Source organism: Salvelinus alpinus, chromosome 20 (assembly GCF_045679555.1).
Source record: "Salvelinus alpinus chromosome 20, SLU_Salpinus.1, whole genome shotgun sequence".
Taxonomy (NCBI): Eukaryota; Metazoa; Chordata; class Actinopteri; order Salmoniformes; family Salmonidae; genus Salvelinus; species Salvelinus alpinus.
Window position 1 is genome coordinate 28,170,736 of NC_092105.1, and position 21,534 is coordinate 28,192,269.

Consider the following 21,534-nt stretch of genomic DNA (forward strand, 5'->3'; position numbering starts at 1 on the left):
GGGTTTGGCCGGCAGGGATGTTCTTGTCCCATCGCACACTAGCAACTCCTGTGGCGGGCCTGGCTTCTTGGTTAAGCGGGCATTGTGTCAAGAAGCAGTGCAGATTGGCTGGGTTGTGATTCAGAGGACGCACGGCTCTCGACCTTCGCCTCTCTCGAGTCCGTATGGGAGTTGCAGCGATGGGACAAGACTGTAACGACCAATTGGGTAGAAAAAAGGGTAAAAAAATTATATTAAAACAATAAAATAACTTCTCCATGCCTTAGGTTGTCTGTTGAAGTGGACTCAGGTAAATCCTTAAAAAACATTACTAGTTGCATAAACACATGACATAAGTGAAATTCACAATTTCCAAGACTATCTTTTGCAAATTACTAAAACCATGCAATGTCACTTGTAATCACTTTCAGGTCTTTGTAATGCACTTCCCACGTCGCAATGGCTGGGTAAACGCCAATTTATGCTTGATCCAAAATGTGTTTGGATGCTCCATATGGAGTGTGACACAATTGTGGAGCGCCAAATTGAGCTCCATACCGCATTGCCGTGCGCCTCCCAATTTTTTTTTGAACGCTGAGGGTCTGTATAGCTCAGTGTAGTTCCGCATTGACATGATTGGTTGACGGTAGGAGTGGGTGGGGATTCTGTATAAACACAAACTCACTTCCTTGACAACTTCCTTCACAACAGCTCTGTACTGCTCGGCGAAGCACAAGAAGTATGAATGCCCCGACTTCTGCAAATGCCATATCACCATAAATCCTACATGGCCAATGCACAAATGGGATTGACCATGTGGTACTTTTTATGCTTGATCCGACAATGTGGTCGGAGGCTCCATATGGAGGGTGTGACGCAATGGCGGAGTCTCCATAGGCACACAGAGGCCAAATTGAGCTCGGTACCGCATCGCCGTGCAAATTTTGCAGCGCCCTTTAAGGACCTAAAATACCAGGAGCAGCTGGCATTGGAGTATGAATGCCAAGCATGGGAGCTGGTGTGACTGACATAGGGCTCCGTTCAACTCCTTCTCGCCTTTCCACCGGTGCCCCTGTTATAAACTCTTCACAATTGTATTATGTGGTTGTCGCTGAGTAGACTGCTACTCTGAAGATTTGTATTTTTTCTCTCAAATGAACTTTTGTTGAATTTATATAACAACTTTCCAACGTTGTTTAGCATTATCTAGTCCAAATATGGCATGATTCCACTGTCTGTATCTATTTGCATGACTTTCAATGAGTGCCTTTTATTTTGAAGGCGAACCATAAATGCCACTATTATGGCTAGCTTCACATATGTCGGAGGGCGCTCTATTGCATGTATTGTCCGTTTGGGAGTTGCCTCCGTAGTAACAGTCCAGCCCCCTGAAAACAAACCATATTTTAATAACAATCCAGTATAGATATGGCGGAGTTGTAACTTTTGACGATACAATATTTTTTCTAACGAGTTCTAAGCCTTGAAAGATGTTACAGATGTGATCGCCTACAGTCCAATAAATCAGTGGAGCTCGGTCAGATAAACTGGGATTTTTCAATAGAAACTCCTCCTACAGGCTACATTGATTCAACGTCGTATAATGATACATACATAATTCGTCCTGTTTCGTCTGAGGTAAGAAGGAAATCGTCCCTTTGCCGCAACAAACGGTATCATTTTCATACAAGGATTATATTGCGAACACGGGTTAGAGCGAGATTCAATTTCAGGAATATAGGTCATTGTGTCTGCATAGCCTACTCACTATAACAGCTTAGCATTGGTTGTGTAGTCAGTTGGGGAAAACCTCGTGCTACTGCTACGAAGTGATACGAACGCGGATTTTTATTCAGCACGGGTGAGCAAATGGGACATAGATTATCCTTTTCATACATTACAATATGTATAAAGGATTTTACAATTTCGATTTTTTTTGTGATGAGAAGGCCAGGGAGGTGGGTCCTTCGATTTTAGGGCTTTTGTCTCGTGCCTGCTGTGTGCTTACTATAAAAACAATTGTAATGATTTGCCACCACATAAGGATAATATCGAGCATATCGGGAACTTGGAATTTAACCTAAATGTATGAAATATAGTTATGTCTGTTGATTATTGTCAACCATACCTAGTGTTGTCCTCGCTCCTAAATGCCCTTTGCATACGTAGCCTATGCATCGTGGCCATGTCATTGAAAATGTCACCAATATCAAATTACTCTACTTTTGAAGCATGTGAAAACTATTGTAGCCACATATTAGCAATGCTTTAGGAGTAGTCTAATGTTGAAATAGAAGGAATAATGTAATTTTTGTCCATCACAATAAATAGCATTGTTATTGTCATCAATTACAGCCTCCAAATAGGAATAACTATTTATTCTTGGAGTGTGAGAATGAGTACATTTGAGTCATTTAGCAGACACTCTTATCCAGAGCTACTTACAGTAGTGAGTGCATATATTTGAGTACTTTTTTGTACTGCGTAAGACTATTCACCAGTGGCTAATTACAGTAGCCAGTTTGAACTACACATCATAATCATATTTGTTCTAGAATAGCTCAAAGACACCAACTTTCCAGGAAAGAAAAGCAAACCCAACTTTTCCTACAAATATAGCTACTTAGTCATGACTCCAGGATAAGGTTATTGAATAATAGATGGTTATTATGGTTTGTATAATTGCCTGGATAACTCAGATGCACTACATGAAAGCTTGTGAGAGATATGTACACTAAACCAGGGTATCCCAAATGGCACCCTATTCACTATGTTGTGAACTACCTTGACCAGTGCACATAGGGCTCTGGTCAAAAGTAGTGTACATTGTAGGTAATAGGGTGCAGTTTGTGACAATCAATGGTAATATGCCAGTGGGTGGCTCATTACTGTGCAGTAGGTCAGAGTTTGCTGCATTGCAATCTACTAATGGGTTTCAAATGTTTCCCCACGCTGTTTTGGCCAGTGACCATGTAAATCTATCATTCTGCTGTGTTTGGGATAAAAATATGTTGAGAACAGATTTGACCAAAAGGATATGATGATGTACTGCAGTGGTTTATGTATCATTCAATTCAGTTAAGACAAGACAGTCCAGATGGGTAATCCTCCCAATACCGCAAAACAAGCCATTTTATTACTGTGTTTAAGGCTAATAGAATATATTAGAACAGTTCACACGTCATTCTTCATAGCCTCAAACCATAGACTAACAAAATGGTTCTTGGACATTATTTTTGTTCTGACACAGTAATAAGGTATGTCTTGATTCCTTATTAGTGGATGATTTGTTTGTCAATATGATTGTCAATATTGAGCTAGTTGCTACTTATCTATAGTGTTGACTTGTTTTTGTCTCTGTGTCCTCGTTACAGAACATGGGCCCAGAAGGAAATGTTTGAAAGAGGTACCTTTGATTTCTAGGAAGGTAAAGCATCTTGGTGTTTTGTTGTCAGTTGGCTTGTAATTGACAGGGATGACAGTGCTATATGCTAATTTGTATGTGTGTGTGATCATCTAATGATTATTATGTGCATCACCTGCTTTGCTATAACCTATATGTTTACTTTTCAGACTGCAGGGGGGAACTTGCCAGTATGGAGGCTACCAACATACTGCCCATTCTGAAGAAACGCCTAGCCTTCTTGTCAGGTAATAATATCCTCCAGTCAGTCGAAGCTGTTTATCTTTACTGTTGACAGAGATGGCTTCTTGGAATGATCCGCACCGCATTTACATTGCTAAGCTTAACATTACATTTACCAGTGATCATGTTTACATGGAAATGCCCAACAGTAGTGCCACATCTACTACTATTACTTTACCTTTGTCCTCATGCAACTGGCTCAAGCACTTTTTCTGCTGCTTATTGAACATTCTCAGTCAGTGAAATAAGTGTACAGCGGTGAGAGCCAGCATTATCAAGGAAGTAAAGGCAGGCAGAGTTGACTAAAAATTAACTTGAAGTTATGCATGCTCGTATAATTCCCAGGATTGTGAAGCTTTGTGTGTACCCCACATCTAGCTCTCATTTTCATCAAGTTGCTCAAGTTGCTGTGTTATTGATGTGCTCCTCATCCCTCTCTAGCCTCTGAAGGGAGTGTAGTGTTAGTCCTTGGTCTAGGAGTGTAGTGTTAGTCCTTGGTCTAGGAGTGTAGTAGCTAGTCCTTGGGTGGTCTGATAAATCCCCCTCTCTATTCTTGGCTCTGGCAGGCAGTGTTTCGTGATAATAGCCTGTTGTTCTGTCCTGCCTGCTGCTGACAGAATGAGGTTTCTCATCTTGTTGATGATGCTGATTTGAAGGTCACAGCACCAGGGCTGCATCAGGGAGGGACTCTGTGTTCAGATACTGTTGAAGGTCTCATTGACTTACTAGGTACACAACAAAATGAATGCTTGTGGCATTAGAATAGAATAGATGTTTATTCTTGTTACACTAAAGTCTAATGAAATACTAGCTAAGAGGTCATTTCACAAATGGATAAATATGGATTTTCTTTCTTGTTTGCTTCAAAGAGAAAAATGTTTTGAGATTGAGCTGCTGTACTGCATACACTCACACACATTTAGTTTGAGAGTAAATGGGGTTTCTCTTGAGATTCAATTTCACATTTTGACAAAATAATAGTTTAGACAATAAAATAAAGAAATGTGCCGGTGAGCATCATTTAAAGACTTCTGTTAGTTTATTGTTTTTTTCCAGACTAGTAAAAGTCTCGAATAGACACAGATTATTTTCAGGAAAATCACAACAATCAACTATGTGGTTTCCTGTGTTTAGAGTCTTACACATATAAAAGAAAGAACAAAGCAACTACTTTTCATTCAGGGAAGTGACAATCTGACTACCTGACTCACACTGGCTTGACAGAAGACTGACTTTGACAAATAGTTGTTGCTTTTATGTCACTGACTCCTAGTGGACACAAAACTAACTTTGATGAGAATAACTGTTGCTTTTAATTGCTTTTACTCCTTTAACCCTGACATGTGGCACTAGGCACTCCTTTGGTTCATCCCCCTTATCATTATACAGTTGTGTTACGAGGAACAAAGCGACGTAGCAGGAGCTTTTGAGTCAGAGGGTATGTCCCAGATGGCACCATATTCCCTATATAGTGCACTACTTTTGACCAAGGCCAATAGGGCTCTGGTCAAAAGTAGTGCACTACATAGAGACTAGGACATCATTTGGGACACATCCAGAGGCAGAGCTCCCACCATCATTACCGCTGTCCGTGGCGTTTACAAGACACTCCTCCTCCTTTAATAGATTATTCTTGGCCGGCCGTACTTGGAATACTTGGTTCTGCCCGACCTTCTCCAAAGTCTGCCATTATATGACTGTTATTTACACACAGTCCTCTTTATACACACCTTTTTAGTGTGCATTCTTTGAAAATTCATTGTTAATGACTTGTAAGGTGAATCAGTGTAGATACCATAGAATTAGAAGGAATAAAATGGCCTTGGAACCTCTGACCATAGCAATTTGACTGGCACACTCATGGGTACACCCACTACGGTAGATACACTAGGTCTCTCTTGCAAAATAAACGTTATCTCAATGAGACTAATCTGTATAAATAAAGATTAATAACAGTTATTTTTCTGGTTGTTTCACATTCACAGGAGGCAAAGACAGACGCAGTGGACTGATCCTAACCATTCCACTATGTACAGAACAGACCAGTATGGAGGAGCTCAGCTCCACGCTGGACTATCTCCTCGGCATCCCCAGGCAAGAATCAATCACTGGCACACACTGTATTATCACCACTGACTTATAGATATATTAAAATGGGGTTTCAATTGGATAGCATGCTTTTTGGGAGCATGTTCCAGTGGGTCCTTCAAAGATCCCCCCCCCAAAATCATGGTTCTTTATTATTTACAGTTCAATAGATCATTGTATTCATCATGTCCAAATACCACATACACAGCAGCTTGATTTGGAAATACTTACCACTATTATTTAATTAGGCAGAGAGCATTGCTTGTTAAGGTAGTCTACTTTTATTAGCCAATGGAATGTGAGCACAGAGCCTGTCCTTTATCTGGCTGACATTCTATTATTCTCATATTGATCTGTAGGCCTCTAAAAGGGATTTTGGCTCCATTGCCTTTGAAAATGCACTTGCATAGCAACAGTATTGGACGCACATTAAACTCTGTGTTCTATTTGGATTGAGCTAGTTCTGCTACGTGGGTGTGTAGGAGAGAGGACCAAAAGTTAAGGAAGATCATGCTATGTTAGCTTGTGACTTCTGCATGATGATCACACAATTTCTGATCTGTATTCATCTAGGCTTTATGGTCCTGTCTGGCTCAGTTAGTAAGAACATGGCGCTAAGGTTGTGGGTTCCCAGTGGGATGCTTGCTATACTGGGATCCTTGGTGTGAAATTCAAGGAACAAGAGCACACATTATTACAGGTGGACAAATAATCACCATCTTTCTCGTCTTCTCTCATCAGTGACAAGTGCAAAGCAAGAGGCTTCACAGTCATCGTGGACGGACGAAAGTCACAGTGGAACATCGTGAAGACTGTGGTACTGATGTTGCAGGTAGGAACTGAAAAAAGAAGGGGTTCATGTTGCTGGTAGGACACAGAGAATCAGCACAGTGTTAATTTTTATTCTCCTGACTGTTTCTATACAGTCTGCTATAACACACCCAGGCTAGATAAGAAGAAGATTCCAATGCCATGCTTTGTTGTATTAGAAAAAGACTAGTGGCGGGTGAGGATGTAAAAATACTTTAACATGATGTGTTCTGTTCCCAATGGCCTATTTAACAATGTTCAGTAGGTTTAACTCTTTAAAACCCACGACTCTCTATTTATAATTATCCTAGTGAATATTCATGAGTGTAATGATTAATTAGCGCAGTATAGAGGAGCATATGTCCGAGTGAGAAGCAGATGTGGGCATGAAGTTTCCACAGGGGAACGATCTAGGTCTACCCATACCACGTTAACACCTCTCTACCAATCAGAATGTGACAAAGAGCTGGGAGGAGAAATAAAATGGTGGTCCAACCCAGATGTTGTGTTCTGTCGGTGTCTCGTCTCTGTTGACCCTACCTGCATAATAAATAATAACCCTCCAAATGTCGTAAAACATTACAGTGATGGGCTATGGAGCCAAATCTGGGGCAATATGCATTGTGCGTGGTCCCAAAAAAAACCTCACTAAACGAATCAAATAAATAGACATCTCAGATCAAATGCATCACCAGCAATCAAGTGAAAGTAATTAAGACAAAAAGGAATCTAAGTTGATTAGATTTTAAGAAGAGTAGGAATTAAATATCTTGACGAGGCTGCCTGATTATACCGTTAAACAATACTTAGCGTTTTTCCCTGAAGTCCAGGCTCTGTGTTGTGCTAATTAGGGCACCCTAGTAAAACATTTTACACCATTGTCCCTCCCTGTTTTAGTCATTTTCTTCCATTTGATGCCTAATGAACAGGACCCAGGCTCCGGCCACACTGCAGAGTGGATGGAGGTCAATGTCAGCAGACTGTGGTCTGCAGTCTGTCTGCCAGAGACCTGGGTTCAAATACTGTTTGAAATCATTTAAAATAATTTAGCTATGCTTGTTTGAGCTTGCTTGGCTTAATGAAATAGTCCCAAAACTGTAAACCCCGCCCATCTGGCACTCTAGGCATGCTAGAGAAAACGCTCAAGGTTTATGAAAGATTTAAAATACTGTTTGAACCCAGGTCTGTTGTACTGTAGCCTGCATTCTTCCCTGTCTGCCCTTACCTGGTTTTGTCACTGCAGATTGACTATACGGTGTAAAATGCTCTTGGTAGATATCGCCAGTCCCCTGCTATCCATAGACCTCTGCAGAAACAGGACCAGGAAAGATAAGATGACAGTATGAAATGTACTATCTGTTGACACTAATCTGCCTGGCACTGTCAGGGGAAAATGCTGCTGCAAGCTACTCCTCATTTAGTGGCCTACCATGTGATGGGATGGGGAAATTCACTGCAGGATTTCATGGAAAAACTGATGTGCTAAACAGTTATTGAAAAATGGTGCGGTTTTAGAGGCCTTGCTCTTGGCCACAGAGACACAATTTTTCTGTTTTAAAGCTAGTTTCCTGCAATTATACACATTTTGTCATGGCTTATGCCTTGTTCTTATGCTACCTGAGTGACTCAAACGTTATAACAAAATCCATGGGGGCCCCATGCCATGCCATTTTTTACTTTTAGATTCTACCTGACTGTAGTTTTTATTTTGGTGATTGTTAGTTCTCAAAGATGATCTTATTTAAAAATAGATTGCTCCATTATCTTTTCTACATGCCTTATATCTGGTTTAAGTTTACACTGACAATGTTTTTACCAAACCGAAAACTATTTTTTTATTTTTTTTATTTAAATATTTATTGATTTATTTGCAGTGGCAGCCATCGTCAAATCAAAATGTTATTTGTCACATACACGTGATTAGCAGATGTTATTGTGGGTGTAGCGAAATGCTTGTGTTTCTAGCTCCAACAGTGCAGTAATATCTAACAATACACACAATCTAAAGTAAAGGAATTTAGAATATGGCGGTGCGCCACTGCTAAATGCATATAGGGAAAACACTGAATTGTTTTGGGATGATATTTCTGTTTCTGGATTTGAATGTGTCCAGTAAGCCATTGAAAGCCTTTACCATTTTGCTTATTTTATTTATTTATTTTTCTTCATATTATCCCATTATTTATAGAACGTGATTCCAGCAGAGGTGTCTCTGGTGTGTGTGGTGAAGCCTGATGAATTCTGGGACAAGAAGGTCACTCATTTCTGCTTCTGGAAGGAGAAGGACAGACTAGGCTTTGAGGTGAGTGTCTTATTCCTCTCTGTCTATCTTGCTACATCTATGTGTTTTCCTCCTCTCTTTCTCTCTCTCTCTCTCTGCATCTCTCTCTGTCTGTCTGTCTCTGTCTGTCTTTGTCTCTGTCTTTGTCTTTGTCTCCTCTGTCTCTCTCTCTCTGTCTCTCTCTGTCTGTCTCTCTCTGTCTCTCTCCTAATAATGTTGTTCCTCTGAGCAGCAGCATCCCCAGTCACCTCCCAGAGGGACTAATTATGGCTGGAATTCAATTTACTTTCCTTCACAAACCAATGATTCCAACGTTGGTGGTTGGGTGGCAAACAAATTGATAGAGAGGAATAGATATTTAATTGTCAGTATTCAATTTGGCCTTGTGTTGTTAACCCCTTCAGCAATGGTGTTCTTTAGATCTGTTTATTCTGTATAGGTAACTCATGTGGGTGGTGTTATTACAATGACTAGTGATTTCTAGTGATTTTCGCTGGTTCTTTTGTGGTTGCCTGCTCCACAACAGCCCTCAAATACAGCCTATCAGTTACTCTGGGGGTTTATTGGTAATTGCTGACAACATGTTAGAGACCAATATGCATATTTTAATCTGTAATGAAGCTCTCTGTCAAATGAGGCTGATAGATAGATGGCCAAGGTCTGTTGTGGTAGACAGCATGGCAGCATGAGTCTATTTTAAGTGCACTGTGTGGTGATTTTAAAAGGAAGTCAGCATTGTATCAGAACATTCATGCATCCTGCTCCATTTCAACCTCCCATATGTCTTTGGTCATCACTTGCTGAAGGATTTATATGAATAGAGGAATGGGACACACACAAGTTTCTATTCCTCTTTTCTCACAATACTCCTCACAACAGAACGATAGTAATGGAAGTATGGTGGAAGGATACAGGCTAGTTTGTTTGGTAGTAATGGAAGTATGGAGTAGGAATACATAGTAGTAGTCAGTCAGACCTGTCTGCAGCATGGTCTCCTTCAGCGTGGACTAATACTATCATCATGTTGCTTGTCAACGGTCATGTAGATCCAGAGCAGATGCAGGCTGCAGTATACAAGTGTCTCTTAGAAAGACAGAAAGTTTACTGTCTAGTGTGTGTGTGTGTGTAAAGTGTCCTGACACTAATTCCTGAGACTGCTCAGTAGAGGTCTTTCTTGTTGATTTTGCTCCCAACAGTTGCGTAATGATCTGGGCCAGAAGTACCCTCTAGCTCTCCCTCCCTATAACTCCCCTGCTTCACCAGATGGCTCTGTTAGATGGCAGAGGTGGTCCGTTTATTGGGATTGGAAATAAAAGGGAATTGGGGGAGAATACTTAAAAATTGTGAAATTGACCTAGTTTAGTTAGATACTTTTATTCATCTAACATTACTGTTGAGGTGTTGAGAATGAAATATCTTTGAACTAAGTGGTTGGCTGACTTGTATTGGGTTCTACTGCCCACAACCAATCTGGTATGAACACTGGAGCATGTGGAAGTGTAACAGGGCATGAACAGTCTCACTCAGTGCCTGCCTCCTCAACCTCAAGGAACTAGCTTTTTGGTTTGTTCGACACGGACTGCGTTTCAAATCACCTTGCAACATGTACTGATTATTATTTGTATTTAAGTCAGTAAGTCACAATTTACCCACAATACATCATGGTTTTGATGTTCTCAAACAAGGCCATTCTATTTTGAGGGGACACGTTCTTCTGTTAATGGAATGATCTCACAGTGAGACAAAGCAACACTTATGGTAGAGAGCTGACTCACTGAGACGCAACTGAACAATAATGCCACTGTGGTTTTAAACCCTGACACAAAATGCTCTGCTTGATTTGCCTTTCAGTTTCAAAGCACTTCGATTAGGATTGTGAGCTGATTTTACATCCCAGGGTCCATATTTGAAAAGCTTCCGAGTAGGAGTGTTGATCTAGGATCAGTTTTTCCTTTTAGATCATATTGAGTCAGATTATATATACAGATCCTAGATCAGCACTCCTACTCAGAGGCACTTTGTGGATATGGGTCCAGGTACCTCCTCTCCATATATTCATATACATTAAGATGTAAGTTAAGACAAAACTGATCCTAGATCAGCACCCCTACTCTATAACTGTGTGAATACATGCCCAGAGAGGGATAGATTGAGGTTGGTTTCATGTGCAAATGTCTCTATCCAGATGTCATTTGATACATAGTGGGCCGTGGAAGAGAAGGGATGGGTCTGTTCTGTTTTTCTTACTGCTTCTCTTCTCTTTGGGAGGTTGCCAATCTGCCATCACAATTTAACTAGAAACTTCAGGCTACAGTTTTCTTCCTTCTTATTTGGAGGCTAATCGCGATAGAAATAAATGCACATGCAATCAGAAAGCCTGTGTGTGATTCTCCTAACCTTGTTAGTCATAGGCAGATGAAGAGGCCTCCATTGATTCCACACGACAATGTGGATTGATACACACACACACTCTAGGGATTGCTTTAGGGATTGCTTTACAACCATGAATATTTATCAATAGTCAGTCAGTCTGTCTGCATGTGGAGAAATGTTAATAATCTGCATTAGCATCATGTTTTCACTGCAGCATGATGATGATGATGATGGTGATTGTATGTGTGTTTTGCTTTGATCTCTACAGAGATTAACAAAACATTATGATAGGCTCTAACTACACAGTTTTCCAGGGTTGATGCCTAACTACACAGTTCTCCAGGGTTGATGCCTAACTATATAATTCTCCAGGGTTGATGCCTAACTATACAGTTCTCCAGGTTTGATGCCTAACTATATAGTTCTCCAGGGTTGATGCCTAACTATATAGTTCTCCAGGGTTGATGCCTAACTACACAGTTCTCCAGGGTTGATGCCTAACTATATAGTTCTCCAGGGTTGATGCCTAACTACACAGTTCTCCAGGGTTGATGCCTAACTACACAGTTCTCCAGGGTTGATGCCTAACTATATAGTTCTCCAGGGTTGATGCCTAACTATACAGTTCTCCAGGGTTGATGCCTAACTATATAGTTCTCCAGAAATGATGCCTAACTATATAGTTCTCCAGGGTTGATGCCTAACTATATAGTTCTCCAGGGTTGATGCCTAACTATATAGTTCTCCAGGGTTGATGCCTAACTACACAGTTCTCCAGGGTTGATGCCTAACTACACAGTTCTCCAGGGTTGATGCCTAACTATACAGTTCTCCAGGGTTGATGCCTAACTACACAGTTCTCCAGGGTTGATGCCTAACTATACAGTTCTCCAGGGTTGATGCCTAACTACACAGTTCTCCAGGGTTGATGCCTAACTACACAGTTCTCCAGGGTTGATGCCTAACTACACAGTTCTCCAGGGTTGATGCCTAACTATACAGTTCTCCAGGGTTGATGCCTAACTACACAGTTCTCCAGGGTTGATGCCTAACTACACAGTTCTCCAGGGTTGATGCCTAACTATACAGTTCTCCAGGGTTGATGCCTAACTACACAGTTCTCCAGGGTTGATGCCTAACTACACAGTTCTCCAGGGTTGATGCCTAACTACACAGTTCTCCAGGGTTGATGCCTAACTACACAGTTCTCCAGGGTTGATGCCTAACTACACAGTTCTCCAGGGTTGATGCCTAACTACACAGTTCTCCAGGGTTGATGCCTAACTACACAGTTCTCCAGGGTTGATGCCTAACTACACAGTTCTCCAGGGTTGATGCCTAACTACACAGTTCTCCAGGGTTGATGCCTAACTACACAGTTCTCCAGGGTTGATGCCTAACTACACAGTTCTCCAGGGTTGATGCCTAACTACACAGTTCTCCAGGGTTGATGCCTAACTACACAGTTCTCCAGGGTTGATGCCTAACTACACAGTTCTCCAGGTTTGATGCCTAACTATACAGTTCTCCAGGGTTGATGCCTAACTACACAGTTCTCCAGGGTTGATGCCTAACTATACAGTTCTCCAGGGTTGATGCCTAACTATACAGTTCTCCAGGTTTGATGCCTGACTATACAGTTCTCCAGGGTTGATGCCTAACTATATAGTTCTCCAGGGTTGATGGCATTGTAGATGGAGTGTGTGTTTAGCATCTTATGGCCAACATTGAGGTTGTGTGCAAGGGGCTGGCAGCCTGCCACTCAGGTTTCTGCTCTCAGATTGTGATACACACACCAGTCAGTTCTCTGCTTTCAGCGTGTGATGCGGTTGGTCGGAGCTAGGATGTTTTGTTTAGGGTCACCATACCGGGGGGATTTAAAAGGAGAGTATGTCATTATGCAAATCTTGATTAAAAACAAACCATCCAGATTATGGTAGACTGCTGAGATACAGAGGGTTCACTTGTATTTGACCTTTAAGCTCTCTCATCTCTTTATTCATGCTGCACACGCTCTCACTTTAATCTTCTGGGTGAGGGGAGTATGAGTTACGTCTCTGTGTGTACAGGTTAGGATAAGTAGTATCTGATCTTCACTGAGTAATATTCACAGCATAGGCTGGTGATGAATCACAACATGGTGATAATACAAGACATCTATTTCTGACTTTACACTCCATTAGTGTCTGAAAACAGATAGATCTGATACGTCTCAACACACCCACACATGACATCAGACAGGCAGATATCTTGACGAGAATTGACGTTATTGGGAGATTGTGATGTAAGTATTTTCCTTCACTCTGACAGGACATATCCAGGATGTTTGTGTTGAGGACTGGAGTTCAGGGCCCATATTCATAAATCATCTCAAAGTATGAATGCTGATCTAGGATTAGGCCATCGCTGTCTTATTCATTATGATCTGAAAGACAAAACGTATCTTTCTGAATATGGACCCTCTGCTGTGTTCATCTCATCTGTATGGACCGTGGTCTCCCTGTCCAGTCTGTCCCTGGTGGAAAACGTTCTGCTGTGTTCATCTCATCTGTATGGGCCGTGGTCTCCCTGTCCAGTCTGTCCCTGGTGGAAAACGTTCTGCTGTGTTCATCTCATCTGTATGGGCCGTGGTCTCCCTGTCCAGTCTGTCCCTGGTGGAAAACGTTCTGCTGTGTTCATCTCATCTGTATGGGCCGTGGTCTCCCTGTCCAGTCTGTCCCTGGTGGAAAACGTTCTGCTGTGTTCATCTCATCTGTATGGTCAGCGGTTGCCTCCCATCCCCTTGCTACATCTAAACAGGCCTGTATTAAGCAGGAGGAACAGCCGTAGAAGATAACAGGCGCAGGGCTTACAGAGAGATGTGTCTGTATAGGCCTCTCCCAGAATCCTATTCCAATCCCTATCTAGTTTGTCTGGGACGTCAACGTTGATGTGTCGAACTGAAAACTTTACCGCTATCTAGTCAGTGTGAGTTGTTAACATTGAAAAGTTGTTAACTTAACCAGTATGCAAGGCCGTCACACCATGCCACCAGCTGTGTTTAGGCCTTGCTCCACTTGATCAATTGTTTCTACATTTTACGAACTTGAATCATGCTTTTATACTGTCCAAACTTGGATGAGATTAGCGTGATGATGAAATAATACAATTCCTTAATCCACAGTGGGGATTTAATAACTGGCTCTGACCCTGTCTGTTCTCTTGTTCCAGGTTATTCTGGTATCTGCCAATAAGCTCACACGCTACATCGAACCCTGTCAGCTGACTGATGAGTTCGGAGGAAGTTTGGTGTATGATCACATGGACTGGCTGAACAAAAGACTGGTAAGCCTAGCCACCATTTTAAAGGGACACTTCAGGATTTTGGCAATGAGGCCCTGTTATCTAGTTCCCCAGAGTCCATTTGTATGTCTCTATGTCCAGTATGAAGGAAGTTGGAGGTAGTTTTGTGAGCAAATGCACTGTGACTGTGTACAATAGCACACATTTGGACATCACATTTGAATCCTACAGATGAAAATGTATATAACAATGACATTATGCAGGGTTGGGATCAATTCCAGTCAATTCAGGAAGTACACTGAAATTCTCTTCCATGCTTTTCAATGAGGAAAATGTGGAATTTGAATATGGTTTACTTCCTGAGTTTAAATGGAATTCACCCCAATCCTGTTGTTATGTGACAAACATGCATGTACATTGTTACTCATTTGTTTTTCCTCAGGTCTTTGAGAAGTTTACCAAAGAGTCCACATCCCTTCTAGATGAACTGGTGGTCATCAACGAGAGTGAGAAAAGCAACCAATTAGACAAAGAAAGGTATTGACTATTATATCTATTTTTGCTCTAAGTATCCATGATTGAGGAAAGGGAATTGAACACACAGGCCAGTAAACACATTGCTTACTTATCTTTCTCCCAGGCCACCAGATAGTAACTTCCTACCATCGCTTGATCCTGAAACAGTTCTACAAACCGGTAATTATACCAATCTTTGTGCACAAGTCATTGTTAATACAAATAGCTGAATCCAGGTAGCCTAGCTGGTAGAGCTGTGTGTTTCTAAACCAGTCTGAACTCCATTTCAGTTGAATGGTACAGGATGCAGAGATGGTGCACGCCACCAGCAGAGAAGACATTTTCCACTCTGCATAACCATTCATTAAACAGACTCCTAGCGTGCGTCCCAAAAGGCACCCTTTTGGGACGTAGACCCAGTAATTTTATTTGCAGGCCTAGTGGCGAGTAGTGTGTCACTTGAATGGTTTTACTACAGTGAAAATATTTACCCATTCAGAGGAAGGCCAGAGCAGAGCTGGTCTGAGTCCAAATGGCACCCTGTTCCCTTCATAGTGCACTATGTCTGACCAGGGCCAAGTACTGCACTATAAAGAGAATAGGGTGTTCTATGGGACACAACCCTGGAAGGCCAGCACATGCAGAGCTGTCCCAATAAAAGGAGCTTTGTCTGGTGGTTGGGGAATGGACGGTCAGCCCAACGCGTCTCTGGTACTGTGCTTCCCACAGAAGAACTCACTCTGTATGTGTCCCAAATTGCATCCTATTCCCTACATAGTGCACTACTTTTGACCAGAAACCCATGGGCCTTTGCTAAAAGTAGTGCATTATATTGAGAATAGGATGCAATTTGGGATACTTCCTACACAACGCCTGATACTCTCTCTTTCTCGCTCGCTCTCTGAGCGAATGTCTTGCGTAATGAAGAGGAGGGCTTGGGCTGCCCTGTCACTCTTGTTTGTGTTGTTACAGGCACAACAGACAGGCTAGGAGATACAGCGTGAGATAGAATAAGAGCATGATATAAGAACAATACTCTGTCCTATTTGTTATGTGCTGTTATCGAAGAACGTACTTGCAAGGCTTTCCAGTGTAATTAATCTCTGTTTAAAGAGGTTGGGATGCTGTTGATGTTGGTATTATGAATAAATGAATACAAATCTTTCCCCCGAAGTACTACTCCACAATAATGCACCTCTGAAATGTATATTGCAACTTAATGGCTGACAAGGAGGAACTTGCTGTCGTCTACATTATGTACTGTAGTACACGTTTCTTTCTCTCTCTGGCTGTCTCTCTCTCTCTCTCTGGCTGTCTCTGTCTCTCTCTCTCTGGCTGTCTCTCTCTCTCTCTCTCTGGCTGTCTCTCTCTCTCTCTCTGGCTGTCTCTCTCTCTCTCTCTCTCTGGCTGTCTCTCTCTCTCTCTCTGGCTGTCTCTCTCTCTCTCTCTCTGGCTGTCTCTCTCTCTCTCTCTGGCTGTCTCTCTCTCTCTCTCTGGCTGTCTCTCTCTCTCTCTCTCTGGCTGTCTCTCTCTCTCTCTCTGGCTGTCTCTGTCTCTCTCTCTCTGGCTGTCTCTGTCTCTCTCTCTCTGGCTCTCTCTGTCTCTCTCTCTCTGGCTCTCTCTGTCTCTCTCTCTCTCTCTCTGGCTGTCTCTCTCTCTCTCTCTCTGGCTGTCTCTCTCTCTCTCTCTCTCTGGCTGTCTCTCTCTCTCTCTCTCTCTGGCTGTCTCTCTCTCTCTCTCTCTCTGGCTGTCTCTCTCTCTCTCTCTCTGGCTGTCTCTCTCTCTCTCTCGCTCTGGCTGTCTCTCTCTCTCTCTCTCTCTGGCTGTCTCTGTCTCTCTCTCTCTGGCTCTCTCTGTCTCTGTCTCTCTCTCTGGCTGTCTCTCTCTCACTCTCACACACATACATATATATATATATATATTTCTCTCACTACCATTCCCCCTATGACCATCCCCATCTCCTCTCTCCCCTTCAGGTCATGAGTTGCTGTCAGAGCTGCAGCAGCGGAGGTTTAATGGGTCAGAGGGAGGTGGTGTGGCCTGGTCCCCCATGGATGACGAGCTACTGGCCCAGCCACAGGTACAATAGAATAACTGCATTTTTCCCAGAGGGAACTTCAGTTATGGCAAGTCGGATAAGATGTAAAGATGTATAGTAAACATATAACATCAAAATTCACACATAACATACAAATACTATACAAGATAAACTATTATTTCAGGTCATGAAGCTGCTGGACTCCCTCAGGGAACAGTACACTAAGTACCAGGAGGTGTGTCGCCAACGCAGCAAACGATCCCAGCTGGAGGAGATACAGACCAAGGTCATGCAGGTACTGCACACACACTGCCCTATGATATCACAGTCTGCACACGAGCTGGTCACTGCACACACACTGCCCTGATATCACAGTCTGCACACGAGCTGGTCAATACACACACACTGCCCTGATATCACAGTCTGCACACGAGCTGGTCACTGCACACACACTGCCCTGATATCACAGTCTGCACACGAGCTGGTCACTGCACACACACTGCCCTGATATCACAGTCTGCACACGAGCTGGTCACTGCACACACACTGCCCTATGATATCACAGTCTGCACACGAGCTGGTCACTGCACACACACTGCCCTATGATATCACAGTCTGCACACGAGCTGGTCACTGCACACACACTGCCCTGATATCACAGTCTGCACACGAGCTGGTCACTGCACACACACTGCCCTATGATATCACAGTCTGCACACGAGCTGGTCACTGCACACACACTGCCCTGATATCACAGTCTGCACACAAGCTGGTCACTGCACACACACTGCCCTATGATATCACAGTCTGCACACGAGCTGGTCACTGCACACACACTGCCCTATGATATCACACTCTGGATACACACTGAACACACACTACACACACACCAACATACTACACACACCCAAACACACTGCACAATGCCAACATCATCAACACCTGCCTAGTGCCCTACACACACTGCCCTAACGGCACCAAAACACCAGCATGGTGAAATACTGATGCCAGGATTCAAACAAATGCAGATTACAGACATCGCACTGCCTTGACTTTAGCCCAATACCTTCAACCACAGCAGCCTAGTGACCAGACAGAGAGACACGTGAAGAATAAAGCTTCTCTTTTGCCCATTGTGTTCTGCACTTTGTCTCAGAGAGGTTTACAAGCTACACACCCACAGGATTACATGAGGACCATTTCACCAGGAGGACCCAGTGGTTGTTAGACTCAGAGGCTAGTGTAGGAGCGCCTGATTCAACATAACTTGATTTTCTTCTTCGGTGGAGTATTTCAAGCCAGTCCCCGGTGATAAATTGTCGTAGCCCTTTACACTCGTCACCATATAGGGTTTGAACATTTGGACACTGATAAGCGTCTAAATTGGAACGCAGTGACTGTACAGTGACATGCTATACATGACGTCAGAGGTCAGGGTTTCTGTTTCACAGCTCTGTATGGGTTTTGACGACAGACATTCTGAACTTGAACACAACGCGTGACAAAAAGCTGCCCTCATCCCTCCCGCTAATTGGGCAACTTTTTTCACATTTTTGTGAGGGAAATGCTGTAAATTACGAGTACTTCATGTATTTTGAAAGATGATGCGTTGAGGATTATAATAAATACCGCTTTGATGTCATACAAGCAAGCCAAAAGTGCACCTCATATTTCCATATCATAAAACTTGTGTATACACTGAAAATACCAAACATTAGGAACACCTTCCTAATATTGAGTTGCAAAACCCCCTCCACCTTTTGCACTCAGAACAGCCTCAATACATCGGGGCATGGACTCTACAAGGTGTCGAGAGCATTCCACAGAGATGCTGGTCCATGTTGACTCCAATGCTTCCCACAGTTGTGTCAAGTTAGCTAGATGCCCTTTGGGTGGTGGACTGCTCTTGATACACGCAGGAAACTGTTGAGCATAAAAAACCCAGCAGCGTTACAGTTCTTGACACAAACTGGTGCACCTGGCACCTACTACCATACCCTGTTCAAAGGCACTTAAATATTTTGTCTTGCCAATTCACCCTTGTATCAAGGCTTAAAAATCCTTCATCCCATCTCCTCCCCTTCATCTACACTGATTTTGAAGTGATTTAACAAGTGACATCAATAAGGAATCAGCTTTCACATGGATTCACCTGGTCAGTCTATGTCATAGAAAGAGCAGGTGTTCTTAATGTTTTGTTTACTCGGTTATACAAAATCACTATGTTTGATGTTCAGTTACAAGATGACATGGTGTTATACCCAGGGTTGTCCTGAACACAATGAGCCTGTTTGTTGTCTTGGGAAGAAAACCACGCATCAGAATGCACTCATGACTCCGTTCTATGTACACCAAAATGACCATCTGCTTCTCTGAATTGCCTTGTGAAAGCCTAACACTGTAAGATCGTATTTTATAATTTAGCTAGTCATGTTGGCAATAGAATAAGCTTTCCAATTATGCCCACCTGACCTGATTGCAATTTATGATGGACCGTTCTTGGATATTGCATAAACATCAACAGTAATTGTGTAAAGGCGGGGATGCAGGGGTGTGTGTTCCTCAATGGCACGAGAGCTCAAAAAAGCACCTCATAGTTGAGTTAAAAAAGTGCATTGAAATGACTTAGGAACTGTGCACACTTTGGAGAGGTGTATGGCCACTTTAAAACACCAGTTAGACCTCTCACTCAAACGCTTGTCATTTTATTGCACCTAGCCGATGCACCTGGATACATTCATGTAAAATGCACATAAAATCAACATTGTAATGTTTGGATTCAGTCTTGTCAGGTGAACTGCTGTGTCCTCACCTTCAGTCTAATAATTGTCCCATATCTAGTGGGCCCTGGTCAAAAGTAGTGCACTATATAGGGAAAAGATAGTGATTTGAGACAAAGCCAGGATGAGCAGTCAGCACACATGGCTACATCTCAGCACATTTCCTCCTTGGCAGCTGGCACTACCTCATTTCCTTTCTGTAACCATGAAGGGAAAATGCCTTTTCTCCCATTGGCCGATAGATTTAACTCTACTTTAGCATCTAAAACAGTCGTTCTCCGTACTCCGTCATGTGCAACTGATCATTTGACCTATGTTCTTACTATTCTTCCCATATAGGCTACCACCTTCGATTTGCCTGAAACCCTTAGGGGTACTAGTGCCCCAGGCTGAGAACCGCTGATCTAAAGATGTCCGCATTTTGAATGTTTTCCAGTGCAAAAGGAAGTTATAAGGAAGTGAACAGATCCTTAGATATGATGTGATGTGTTCCATGGAATGGATGGATTCTATTTTTGATTCTAGATCCTAACGGAATGAGCAGTCTGTTGCTATGGGGATGAAGATGTTGTTCAGTAGGATGATGGATTAGTTTGACTAGGGGGGTTTGGCCTAGTTCTTATCTGCTGGGAGTAGAGATGTAGTGCTGTGTAGCGAGGGGGAGTAGTTTGTAAGCTGTATTTCTCCGAGCTATATAGGAGACCGGCGGGAGAATTGCTTAGCAAGGCTAAAGGATGATGCCGAAAACCTCTCTGTCAAACTCAACACTATGTGTAACTATGTGTTGTTGTATGTGTCGAACTGCTTTGCTTTATCTTGGCCAGGTCGCAATTGTAAATGAGAACGTGTTCTCAATTTGCCTACCTGGTTAAATAAAGGTTAAATAAAATAAATAAAATAAAAACACACTGAACCATTTTATCATCCCTCTTTCAAAGTTCAGTGGATTCTAACACCTCTTCTTGATCCTCCTTAAATAATTCTGTATTTGAACCAGATGTTGAATTAGGTTTATCATGTTATCCTTATCTTGTCCTGGGATGTCAGTTTCAAGTAGACACACACAGAAAACATTAGTACAATATATCGTGAACAATATTTACTTTATAGGTAACTTGGCATAATATATTGCTGTGCTAACACATGGTACACTGTTTTAACAATGAGCCTCATTATACAACATTTTAAATGCCAATACATGCTTTATATGTGTTGTCACCTGCTAGCTTTTAAGTAGTGTTACCCGATTGAAACCCACACTGATTTAAATTTTTTCCAACCAATTAGGGACCTCTGATACCTGGAAGGTATTTCATTGGTCGGCCTGGGGGAAGTGATGAAGCATTTATCAATGATTGTGTCCAATCATGTGTTAATGGGGTCTCTCTTGTTGCTATGCAGGTTGTGAATTGGCTGGAGGGGCCTGGCACAGAGCAGCTCCGAACACAGTGGGGGATCGGAGATTCTATCAGGGCCTCCCAGGCCCTACAGCAGAAACACGAGGAGATGGAAAGCCAACACAGCGTAAGGACAGAATAAAACAACACACACTACAGACACAATAGACACAAAACAGACGCAACACAACATAATACAATACCACACAACTCAAGACACATAGTTGGCCAGAAGACACAACCCATCCAAACAGCAGAAACACAAGGAGATCGAGAGCAAACACAGCGTAAGGACACCACAGACACGATAACACCACGGACACAGCTCTGTTACACCACTCATT

The 21,534-nt window shown here is 42.5% G+C and overlaps 1 protein-coding gene across 3 annotated transcripts in view; it reads left to right on the plus strand.

Moving 5' to 3' along the window:
- The first annotated feature begins 672 nt into the window (after positions 1 to 672).
- Positions 673 to 21,534, plus strand: part of LOC139546620 (SEC14 domain and spectrin repeat-containing protein 1) — a 29,212-nt gene continuing 8,350 nt past the window's right edge. Inside the window, exons 1-12 of one of the 3 annotated variants that reach the window (XM_071355210.1) lie at positions 673 to 1,617; positions 3,354 to 3,406; positions 3,553 to 3,630; positions 5,611 to 5,719; positions 6,455 to 6,545; positions 8,712 to 8,825; positions 14,388 to 14,501; positions 14,902 to 14,996; positions 15,100 to 15,155; positions 16,952 to 17,055; positions 17,198 to 17,308; positions 21,195 to 21,317. In XM_071355210.1, the coding sequence (XP_071211311.1) occupies positions 3,576 to 3,630; positions 5,611 to 5,719; positions 6,455 to 6,545; positions 8,712 to 8,825; positions 14,388 to 14,501; positions 14,902 to 14,996; positions 15,100 to 15,155; positions 16,952 to 17,055; positions 17,198 to 17,308; positions 21,195 to 21,317 (972 nt within the window). In that variant the 5' untranslated portion in view covers positions 673 to 1,617; positions 3,354 to 3,406; positions 3,553 to 3,575. The other 2 variants (XM_071355212.1, XM_071355211.1) reach the window with 2 other exon arrangements.